This window comes from Lepus europaeus, chromosome 7 (assembly GCF_033115175.1).
Source record: "Lepus europaeus isolate LE1 chromosome 7, mLepTim1.pri, whole genome shotgun sequence".
Classification (NCBI taxonomy): domain Eukaryota; kingdom Metazoa; phylum Chordata; class Mammalia; order Lagomorpha; family Leporidae; genus Lepus; species Lepus europaeus.
In genome coordinates this window covers 287996-298425 of record NC_084833.1, presented here as the reverse complement: position 1 = coordinate 298425, position 10430 = coordinate 287996, and the positions used below count along the sequence as shown (strand labels likewise).

Genomic DNA, 10430 nt, shown 5'->3' with positions numbered 1-10430 from the left:
ACGCTGACCCCGAGGCGGGTCCACACTGGCCGCATATGCAGTGAATTTGGCAAAATGCTAAAAAAGTGTCAAATCTCCAATTTAAAAATACTTCAGTGGGCACAGAGGAAAATTAGCCACAGTGTAGCCCACAGATGTGTGTGCTTATTGTTAATAAAGTATCTTAAATTTTAAAAGGTTGACGTTTCAAGTTGTACCACGCATTTCTTTTGCTTATTCGACAGGCGGGAGACAAAGAGGAGGGAGAGGGGAGAGCGCGAGCCTCCGTCTCCCGGTTCACTCCCCGAATACCGGCAAAACCAGGGCTGGCCCGGCCGAAGCCCGGGCTCCATCCGGGGTCCCCCGTGCGTGGCAGGGTCCAAGCACCTGCGCCGGGGAAGGCTCGCCCTCCCGCTCGCCCCGCGGCCCCGCTCTGCGCCAAGGGGCGCCGCCGTGGCGCAGGGGGCGGGCGCCGGCGCGCGCGACAGCTGGGGGGGCGGCCCCGGCCTGCGGGGACCGATGGGCGCGGCCGGGCCGCGTGGAGCCGGGGCGGCGCTGGGAGCCCCCGGTCCGCCGGGCGCCGCTATAAAGGGCGGCGCGGGGCTGCGGGCGCCGGAACTCGGCCTGCCCCGCGCCCAGCATGGCCCCCCGGCCCCTGCTGCTGCTGCTGCTGCTGCTCCTGCTGCCGCTCGCGGGTCCAGCCGCGCCCGCGCCCGAGCTGGGCCAGCTCCCCAGGCTGCGAGGCGCCCCTGCCCCCGGCCGCGCGCGCCGTCCCCCGCCCCGGGCCCCGCGCCACTCGGACGGGACCCTGACGAGCGAGCTCAGCCGCTTGCGGGACCGCGCGCGCCTACAGCGCCTGCTGCAGGGCCTCCTGGGCAAGCGCAGGTGAGCGTGGGCCGGTGAGGGCGCGACCCGCGCGGGGGAGACCCGGCTGGGACGGCCGGCCCCCTGCGCCCCCGACTCCAGGACTAGCGCTAACCGGGTGTGTGTGTGTCTGTGCAGCCTGCAGGACTCCAAGCCCGGCCCCGCCTCCTGGTCCAGGCCCTGCCCGAAGTGGCCCCACTGCCCACCTGCAGGCCTGGTGAGCGCCCTGCTCCTGCCAGCTCCTGCCCCCTGGGACCCTGTGTGCGGGGGTGGGGTTATGGGGAGTCTCCAGCTCCCAGGCCGCAGCCCCCAAGGTGGCTGTCTCCGCAGGAGGCTCCTCGGGCCACCCCTGGGCCCCGCCTGATCAACCCTGCTGCCTCCTGGGCCCGGGGCTGGGGTCTCGGTTTTGGAGCTGGCCGGCGCCAAGACTGAAGCAGCGCCTTGGACACCCTGATGGTGACCACAGAGAAGGAGGGGGTCCTGCAGGGGGCAGGCGGGGGGGTTGTCCTCGCACTAATAAAGGAGGAACTGGGACCCCGACCCGTGGCTGCCGTGTGGGAGCAGGGCCCCAGGGCTCAGACCACGCCCAGCTGCCCTTTACCCCTGGGAGCCACCGGGCCACCTGCTGTCCATCCTCTGACCTCCCTGGGGCCTGCCCCACCCCGGGCCTTGGAGCAGGGATGTGGGGGTGAAGAGGGGTGGGGAGAGACGGGGTGGTGGCCCAGGGCTCCAGGGGCAGCACCAACATGCCCAGGCCCTGTGACTGCCGGGCTGGCCATGGCGTCCACGCTGGGTGGGGTCCCACTGCAGGCCAGGGGATGGACCCGGTCCCTGAGTTCCTCCCTCCTTTCTGGCCTCTCCCTGGCCGCTGGAGGTGTGGGGGTCCCAGGAGGAGATCAGGACCCTCAGAATCCTGTGGGATTTAGATGGCGAGGGAGGGGAGGTGGGCCTGGAAGGGAACCCTGGACCCCCGCCTCGCTGTGGGCCTTCCAGCCCCCATCCCGGCGCCCCAGGCCGTAGCCCCAGCAGCTCACACCTCGTTTGTGGGTTGAGCCCCAGGTGACCCTGGGGTGGAGGGGGGGCAAATGACCACCTGGCGTCCCCCTCCTGGCTGCAGCCAGCCCGTGCCCAGCCGGCCGGCGGGATCCCCCCTGGCAGAGGCCGGCTGTGAAGCCATAAAGCGGGGCGGTGCCTGCCGGGGCAAAGGTCGTGCACGGCAGGAACTGGGCAGTTCAGGACCGGGGGGGGGGGGACGGACGGACGCCAGACGGACGCCAGACGCCAGCCGGCCGGATGACGGCCACCAGGACGGGGGCCTGGCCCCTGCTGTGGCCTCCCCTGCTGCTGCTGCTCCCGGGGCTGCCGGGCCAGCCCTGGGGGGCCGAGGCCCAGGCACAGGGTAGGTGCCGGGCAGGGGCGGGGCGGGGCGGGGTGGGCGGGGGTGCTGACCGTGCTGCCCGCTGCAGTCTGCTCCATCAACAAGACCCTCTTCGAGGTGAAGGAGAACTCGAACGTGTCGGAGCCCCTGGTTGACATCTACGTCCCCGACGGCCTGCAGGTGGCCCTCGGCCCCTCGACCACCCCCTCCGCATTCCGGATGCAGGGGACCCAGCTGTTTCTCAGCTCGAGTCCAGACTACGAGGTGGGAGCAGCGGGGGTGGGGTGGGTGTGACCGGAGTCCCTCCCCCCCACCCCTCCCGGGCACGTTTCTGCCAGGCACTGGCTGATCTGGCGTCGGCCCTGGGCTTGGGGGCCGTGGCCGGCAGCCGCCCTCCTGCCTCGGGCTCCTGGCCCGTGCCGTGGGGACCGTGTGCTGGGCGCTGGGCAGGCGCCTCCCAACATCCCCCTGCCTCCGCAGGCCACGACCTTCCTGGAGGCCGACCTGGAGTGCAGGAGAGGGACCACGGTGGTGAGTCCGCCCCTCCCGGCCCCTCCCACGCCAGGGTCCAGGGATGAGCTCACCCAGGGCATGCTTCGGCCACACCTGAGACTGCCTTCTCGCCAGGATGCCCCAACCCCCGCGGCCTGGCGCCCTGGCACCCACGCACACCCTGGCCTCTGCCACCAATATGTCCTTTCTGGAAACTTCCGACTGGCCCACTTGCTCCCTTTTACCCCCGGCCCACCTCAGCCCCTCTGCTCGTGCCTGGGCTTCTGCATACTGGGTGAGAGGGATGGCGATTGGGATGCCGGCCACACCCAGGGCCGGGACCCCACAGGGGTTCACAGCGCCCTGGCCCCAAGAGTGAGGGAAGGAGGGAGTGGGCTGGGCACCCCAGGGACCCTCAGGGAGACGCCGGCCACGCCTTGCAGGTGACAAGGCTGCGAGTGTTCGTGACCGTGCTGGACGTCAACGACAACCCCCCCAGGTTCCCCTTCGACACCCTGCAGAAGGGTGTGGAGGAGGTGAGCCCGGCGGAGCCTCGGGGCCGGCCCTGGGGGCTGGGGGCTGGGCCAGGGGCTTGCCCCTGGGGTCTCCAGTGTGGCCCACCCCAGCCCACCCCTGTCCACGTCCAGGATACGAAAGTGAACTCCACAGTCATCCCCGAGACAGAACTGGAAGCCAAGGACCTCGACGAGAGCGACACCTTGTTCTACACACTCCAGGAAGTGACCCCGGTCAGTGCTGCCCCAGCGCCCGGCAGACACCAGCCCTGTGTCCACCCCCCAGCCTCTCAGGTCGCGTCCCCCTCTCTTCAGGGTGCTGGGGTCTTCTTCTCCCTGGCGGGCGCAAACCACCCTGCCCTGAGGCTGGACCGGACCCTGGACTTCGACAAGTGGTCAGAAATGACCTTCCGGCTGCTGGTGCGGGTGAGCAGGCCCCACCGGCCCCGGGTGCTAGACACTGGGGCCCCAGTGAGGCTGCTGCCCGCCTGACCAGTGGCTACTGCAGGACACCCAGCAGGAGGACAAGCAGCCCAGCCACACGGCCACGGCCACCCTGATCCTGAAGGTGCTGCCCGCTGACCTGCGGCCACCCTGGTTCCTGCCTTGCAGCTACTCAGATGGCCATGTCTGCATACAGGCCCAGTACCAGGGGGCAGTCCCCACGGGGCACACGCTGGTAACGGGGCGCTGCAGCCGGCCTGGGCGGGGTCAGGGCGGGCTTGGGTCCTCCCAGCTTTGGTGACATCCAGCCATGGGCACTGGGTCCTGGGACCTGTTGGGCAGTGCCGAGCAACTCCCTCCCCAGCCACCAGGGGGCAGTGGGCCCTGGCTGGGCAGTGCATGGGAGGCAGGAATCCAACTTCCCTGTGAACATTCCTGCTGACCCAGCATTCAGATGTCCCTGGAGACTCGGGCCTGGCAGGGACATGTGGCCATTGACCAACTGGGCCCCGCCCCAGCCCCGGCTGGCCACCGCACCCGTCCCACAGTGTCCCCTCCCCTGGCCATCCCCGCAGCCGGGTCCCCTCATCCTACGCCCTGGACCCATCTATGCAGAGGACGGAGACTCGGGCATTGGCCAGCCCATCATCTACAGCCTGCTGGGGGGTGAGTGAGGCCCCGTCCCCAGCCCCATCCCCACCTGGGCCAAGCCTGGATGTGAGGCTGACCACCCGATCGCCCTCCCAGGAAACCAGGGTGGTGTGTTCATCATCGATGCCAACTCGGGCAACCTCACCATGGCCAGCGGCATCCCCAGCCCCACAACCTTTGTCCTGCTGGTGAAGGTGGGCGCCGGCACTGTGTGGGGTGGGGTCCCCCGCTTTCCTGCACCCTGACCCACGCACTCCCTGTCCCCCAGGGTGAGCAGGCCGACCTGGCCAGGTATTCCGTGACCCAGGTCACCGTCGAGGCCCGTGCGGCCACGGGCAGCCCACCCCGCTTCCCCCAGAGCCTGTACCAAGGCACAGTGGTGCCTGGCTCCGGCGCCGGCACGGTGGTCAGGGACGCAACTTCCCCGGCTCAGCCGCTGAGGATCCAGGCTCAGGACCCCGACTTCCCGGTACACAGAGCCGCCCGCTGGCTCGGGGGGGTCCCTGGCCTTCCCCAGGTGGGTTGGGGTGGACACTGGGACAGCAGGTGCACGACTGACTGGGGCCGTGGCAGGACTTCAACTCGGCCATCACGTATCGCATCACCAACTGCTCAGAGTTCCGGATGGAGGGCGAGACCGTGCTGACCACCACCCAGCTGCCCCACGCTGTGGTCTTCTATGCAGAGGTGCAGGGCGGGGCATGGCCAGCGAGTCCTGGGGGGGGGAGGTAAGGAGGGTCTCAGGCAGGACCAGCCCCTTCCTGTGCCAGGTGGAGGCCACCAACACAGTGACCACGGCCATGGCCACCACTGTTGCCGAGATCCGTGTCTCTGAGCAGGAGGCCCCCTCCACAGGTGAGCTCCAGAGAGCCAGGGCAGGCTGTCCCCGCCCCCAGGGCATGGGTGCCGGGGAGCTGAGGCAAGCCCATTGCTGCCCCTGGCCCCTCAGGCCGCCCAGAGACGGGAGAAACGACAGTGCCCTCGCAGGGGCCTCCCCAAACCGCTTCAGCCATGCCTGGGGGATCCCCCTCCCCCACGCCAACCACGACCTGGGGCTCAACACAGACCCTGACCCCAGGAACCTCTCGGCCGACATCCCCGGATACGGGGTCCCCCTCCTCCACGCCAACCACAACCAGGAGCTCAACACAGACCCTGACCCCAGGAACCTCTCGGCCGACATCCCCGGATACGGGGTCCCCCTCCTCCACGCCAACCACAACCAGGAGCTCAACACAGACCCTGACCCCAGGAACCTCTCGGCCGACATCCCCGGATACGGGGTCCCCCTCCTCCACGCCAACCACAACCAGGAGCTCAACACAGACCCTGACCCCAGGAACCTCTCGGCCGACATCCCCGGATACGGGGTCCCCCTCCTCCACGCCAACCACAACCAGGAGCTCAACACAGACCCTGACCCCAGGAACCTCTCGGCCGACATCCCCGGATACGGGGTCCCCCTCCTCCACGCCAACCACAACCAGGAGCTCAACACAGACCCTGACCCCAGGAACCTCTCGGCCGACATCCCCGGATACGGGGTCCCCCTCCTCCACGCCAACCACAACCAGGAGCTCAACACAGACCCTGACCCCAGGAACCTCTCGGCCCCCAACACCAGGAACCTCTCAGCCAGCATCCTCAGGTGTGGGGTCCCCCGCCCCCATGCCAGCCACAACCAGGGGCTCAGCACAGACCCCAACTTCAACAACCCTGCCTAGGCCCAGCAGGAGCCCCACCCCCAGGCAGCCTCCATCCCAGGCCAGGGAGAGCAGCAGGGGAACCCTGGGCCAGCTGCCCCACACAGGCATCCTGGGGTGGTGCCCGGGGTGTGGGGAGGTGGCAGGTAGACAGCCGTGTGCAGCAGGAGGCTGACCAGGGCCCCTTCTGGTCTGAGAAGGAGTAGTTGCCGGCACTGGGCATTGAGCCAACAGCATATCGGTCCACCGCAGGGCTGGGGCGTCCTTGTGGCCCTGCCCACCGTGCTGGCAGCAGGTGGCACCACCCCTGCCCGGTAGCCCAGCCTCGCTGGCGCCCCCTAGTGCTCTGCTCCAGGGATGGCTGGCAGCTGGCTTGTGCTCAGGGCGTTGCTGAGCCTGGCACGCCGCGGCCCTGGGAACCCTGAGTGGCAGTGGTGTCTCCCACAGGGGCGCCAGTGGGCGATGGCCAGTTGTTCTCTGTGGTGGACATGGCCGTGCTGGGCGGCGTGCTGGGCGCCCTGCTGCTGCTGGCCCTCCTCGGCGTGGCCTTCCTGGCCCACAAGCTCTATGGCCCGTGGTTCAAGTGCTGCTCCGACAAAGTTCTAGTGAGGCCCGGGGCAAGGTGTGGGGGGAGGGCGGGGGGGAGGGGGATGGTGGGGGCAGGGCAGCAGAGGCTGGGACCCAGGGCTGTGGTCACACCAGGGCCTCCAAGAGGGGGAGCCCACCGGGCTGCATGACGCCGACGCTGCCACCCCCCTGTGCCCCAACCTAGGAGCCTGCGCCCTCCGACTTTGACAACCAGGCCTTCCTGCCCGGCCCGGACGACGCCAACCGGGCTCCCACCCCCAGCGCCGGGCCTGAGCCCCCGCCCGCTGCGCCCCCCAGCCCCGCGCCCTCAGAGCACGCCCCTGGGTCCCCGGCCACCACGCATGCTCAGGGCAGCCCCGAGGCCGTGAGGTCCATCCTGACCAAGGAGCGGCGGCCCGAGGGCGGCTACAAGGCCGTGTGGTTTGGCGAGGACATCGGGGCCGAGGCGGATGTCGTGGTGATCAACACGCCGGGTGCGGATGGCGCGGGCGACGAGGACGTGGGCCCAGACCCGAGTCCCCACGATGCGCCGGGCACGGAATACACCTACATCTAGCGCCCGCGGGTCCCCGCCAAGGGACAGAATAAAGCATTTTCCAATCATGCCGGGGCCGAGGTGTCTGTGGGCGGCCGGGGAACCCCAGCCGCTAGCCTGCGTCCGGACCGCGCCCCCAGGCTCCACATCGAGGCTGTCGGGGTCGGGCTGAGCTAAAGGGCTGGAAGGGTGGCCGAGCGAAGCAGGGATGGGGTCCCTGCCGGGCTGGCCTCCACAGGCAGTTTCCCCACGGTCATGGGCGATCGGAGAGCGTCGGACGCCGCCCGCCCCTCCCTCGGGCCAGGTGGTTTGGGGCCCCACTGCGCCCTCGCCCCCGGCCCGTTCCGGGAGCTTCCCGGGGAGGCAGCCTGACCTGCAGAGAGCCGGGCAGGCGGCCCCAGACCGCCCACTTCCGCGTTGCGGTAACCGGCCCGCCCCCACAGAACGCACGTGACCCCTCTGCCCCGCATAAAAGTGCGCGCTGGCCGCAGCGCTTCGAGACCACTCTTCCGTCCCGGCGGCTCCGGCGTCCAGGTACACGGGGCCCCCGTCGGAGCGGTGCCGGGGAGGTGCCGCACCAGGCCGGGCGCCCGCAGGCTCAGGCGGAGCGGGGGCCTGGGGCTGAGCTGGGACGGGGTGGGGGGTCGGGTGGCTGATGGCGCTGCGGGCCGGGGGCTGAGGATCGGGCCGGCCGGGGCCGGGAAGCTGCCGGGGGCCGGGAAGCTGCCGGGCGCTCGGCCCGCCTTGTAGGTTTCGTTTCCCGGCGACTTGTGGTTTCGTTTTCCTGGGCGGCTGCGGGCCCGCCCCCTTCATGCGGCCTTTCCCGCGGCCTCTGCAGGGTCCGGCCTGCGACCACCGTGCAGACCTGACGCTGGCTCAGACCTGTGACTGCACGTGTGTGCCTCGCCACATCTGCAGTCACAACCTGTAGCCACCTCGCCGCGCTGACGTCGTGGCTACAAGCCCTCAACCCGCAGCCGTGACCCCCGGAACACCTGGGTCACCTGCGGCCACCCCTGCCCGGACCGGACCGCGCACCCTGTCCCTGTGTCCGAGCGATGGCCTCCGCTCCCGAGGGGTGAGCACCCGGCCGCTCCCCGGCTGCGCGGCCAGCCCTCCCTCCGCCCTCCCCGACCTCACGGTTCCTCCGCCGCAGGCGGGCCCCACGCGTGCTCTTCGGGGAGTGGCTCCTGCGGCAGGTCAGCAGCGGCCGCTACGAGGGGCTGTGCTGGCTGAATGAGGCCCGCACGCGCTTCCGCGTGCCCTGGAAGCACTTCGCGCGCAGGGACCTGAGCGAAGCCGACGCGCGCATCTTCAAGGTGGGACCCCCGCCCCCGGCGCGCGCCCCGTCCGAAGGGGAGGGGCTGCTCCGGACTCCCCGTTCTCTCTCTGCCCAGGCCTGGGCGGTGGCCCGCGGTAGGTGGCCGCCCAGCCGCCTCGAAGGGGACCGGCTGCCCCCAGAAGCGGCTGAGCGCGCTGGCTGGAAAACCAACTTCCGCTGCGCGCTGCAGAGCACGCGGCGCTTCGTGATGCTGCGCGATAACTCTACGGACCCCGCAGACCCGCACAAGGTGTTCGAGCTGAGCCCCACGCCGCGCGGGAGAGGTGAGGAAGGCCCCAGGGGCCAGGCTGCCGGGACAGGGTTGCGGCCAGGCTGCCGCAGGGTTCTAACGCCCCGCTCCCTCCTCAGAAGACCCAGGCATGGAGGAGGAGGAAGATGCTCTCCAAGATGCCCCACCCACACAGGTGGTCTGGCCAACCGGCTCCGGGGGTGGGACGGGGTGGGGCTCCGGAGCTGCTTACGTGGTGTTTTCCCCGCAGGGTGGGGCCCCCACGCCACTCCTGGCCGGCGGAGCAGCGGCCGCTGCGGCCCCGGCCGGGCCCTGCGGGGACATCCTGCTGGAGGCTCTGCAGCAGAGCTGCCTGGGGGAGGAGTGGGGGGCAGACCCAGCCCCTCCGCAGACTCTGGGTGAGGAAGCCCTTGGGTGTCGCTGCCAGGGGGAGGGGGCCGCCTCAGTGGGCGCAGTGCTGGCCATGGCTGGGTCAGAGCTGCTGTTCCTACCATAGTCTTCCTCAGGCCCAGGGCTCCCTGTTGAAGTGTACCCAGCATGCACTGCAGAGGGCGCTCTGAGCCCACAGCCCCCGGCGCGGGCCCTAATGACAGGTGAGCACCCCACACAGCACCCCCAGCCCCTGCCTCCCACAGGCCCCCAGTGCTCACAGCGAGTTCTGCACACAGAGCCCAGCCCAGGGGTCCTGGACGTGACCATCATGTACAAGGGGCGCACGGTGCTGCAGGAGGTGGTGGGGCACCCGAGCTGCGTGTTCCTGTATGGGCCCCCCAGCCCCGCTGTGGCAGGGGCGCAGCAGGTGGCCTTCCCCAGCCCGGCCGAGCTGGCGGACCAGAAGCAGCTGCGGTACACGGAGGAGCTGCTGCGGCACGTGGCGCCTGGGCTGCAGCTGGAGCTGCGGGGCTGGGGGCTGTGGGCCCTGCGCATGGGCAAGTGCAAGGTGTACTGGGAGGTGGGCGGCCCCCTGGGCTGCGACAGCCCCTCCAGCCCCGCCCAGCCCCTGGCGCGGAACTGCCACACTCCCATCTTCGACTTCAGCACCTTCTTCCAAGGTCAGTAAGACACAGGGGGGGGGGGGGCTGTCTTCAGTGGCCCCCTGGGCTCACCACAGCCATCTCTGGCAGAGCTGGCGGAGTTCCGGGCACGGCGGCGCAAGGACTCCCCACGCTACACCATCTACTTGGGCTTCGGGCAGGACCTGTCGGCCCGCAGGTCCAAAGACAAGAGCCTGGTCCTGGTCAAGGTGAGCCCCGGTGCTGGAAGGGACGCCCAGGGCACAGCCCGTGGACGCCAGCCCCTGACGTGTGCCCTCCCTGCAGCTGGAGCCATGGCTGTGCCGTGCATACCTGCAGGGGGTGCAGCGGGAGGGCGTGTCCTCCCTGGACAGCAGCAGCCTGAGCCTGTGCCTGTCCAGCACCAACAGCCTGTATGACGACATTGAGCGCTTCCTCATGGAGCTGGGGTAGCCCGCCTAGGCTGGGCCCCAGCCGGCCCCCAATAAAGAGAACCTGAGAACCAGTGCTGTCCGACTCGGGTGTGCAGGGACCGGCGGCCTGCCAGGCCCCAGACAGAACAGCCTTGAGCGAGCGTGCTGGCTTCCCTGGGGGCCCCACAGCCAGCTGCTGTGCGTGTGCGCAGACCGGGCGTCTTCCACAGCCGTGCAGGGTGACGCAGGCCCCCTCCGCCCGCCCAGCACTGAGGCCTCCACAG

At 70.0% G+C, this 10430-nt stretch overlaps 2 protein-coding genes across 7 annotated transcripts; both read left to right on the top strand.

Annotated features, from left to right (window-relative positions):
• Positions 1–2102: 2102 nt before the first annotated feature.
• On the top strand, positions 2103–7217 carry CDHR5 (cadherin related family member 5). 3 transcript variants are annotated; one of them, XM_062197700.1, is made up of 15 exons: positions 2103–2242; positions 2310–2485; positions 2702–2752; positions 3157–3249; positions 3361–3462; positions 3544–3654; positions 3737–3907; positions 4248–4338; positions 4420–4517; positions 4592–4792; positions 4897–5010; positions 5094–5178; positions 5402–5971; positions 6474–6631; positions 6799–7217. In XM_062197700.1, exons 1-15 carry the CDS (start codon positions 2137–2139, stop codon positions 7168–7170), a joined length of 2499 nt encoding a protein of 832 aa, XP_062053684.1. In that variant the 5' UTR covers positions 2103–2136; the 3' UTR covers positions 7171–7217. The 3 variants fall into 3 exon arrangements, with proteins under 3 accessions (XP_062053684.1, XP_062053683.1, XP_062053682.1); XM_062197699.1 differs by having other exon boundaries at positions 5273–5971; XM_062197698.1 differs by having other exon boundaries at positions 5389–5971; positions 6799–6912.
• Positions 7218–7598: 381 nt separating this feature from the next.
• On the top strand, positions 7599–10238 carry IRF7 (interferon regulatory factor 7). Of its 4 annotated transcripts, none has more exons than XM_062195601.1 (10): positions 7599–7683; positions 7988–8227; positions 8306–8468; positions 8547–8754; positions 8843–8895; positions 8971–9118; positions 9227–9313; positions 9389–9772; positions 9845–9963; positions 10040–10238. In XM_062195601.1, the coding sequence occupies exons 2-10, from the start codon at positions 8208–8210 to the stop codon at positions 10184–10186; spliced, it is 1329 nt and encodes a 442-aa protein (XP_062051585.1). In that variant the 5' UTR covers positions 7599–7683; positions 7988–8207; the 3' UTR covers positions 10187–10238. The 4 variants fall into 4 exon arrangements, with proteins under 4 accessions (XP_062051585.1, XP_062051584.1, XP_062051587.1 ...); XM_062195600.1 differs by having other exon boundaries at positions 8840–8895; XM_062195603.1 differs by lacking the exon at positions 8971–9118 and having other exon boundaries at positions 9217–9313.
• The last annotated feature ends 192 nt before the right edge of the window (positions 10239–10430 follow it).

What these genes read in the sequence shown, in the direction of transcription:
- CDHR5 (XM_062197699.1), top strand. Translation starts at nt 2,137, where the DNA reads ATGACGGCCACCAGGACGGGGGCCTGGCCCCTGCTGTGGCCTCCCCTG. An exon ending in TGCAGAAGGGTGTGGAGGAG is followed by an intron (nt 3,250 to 3,360) that starts GTGAGCCCGGCG and finishes GTCCACGTCCAG; the next exon opens with GATACGAAAGTGAACTCCAC. An exon ending in CCTTCCGGCTGCTGGTGCGG is followed by an intron (nt 3,655 to 3,736) that starts GTGAGCAGGCCC and finishes TGGCTACTGCAG; the next exon opens with GACACCCAGCAGGAGGACAA.
- IRF7 (XM_062195600.1), top strand. Translation starts at nt 8,208, where the DNA reads ATGGCCTCCGCTCCCGAGGG. An exon ending in AGCCCCTCCGCAGACTCTGG is followed by an intron (nt 9,119 to 9,226) that starts GTGAGGAAGCCC and finishes AGTCTTCCTCAG; the next exon opens with GCCCAGGGCTCCCTGTTGAA. An exon ending in AGAGCCTGGTCCTGGTCAAG is followed by an intron (nt 9,964 to 10,039) that starts GTGAGCCCCGGT and finishes CCCTCCCTGCAG; the next exon opens with CTGGAGCCATGGCTGTGCCG.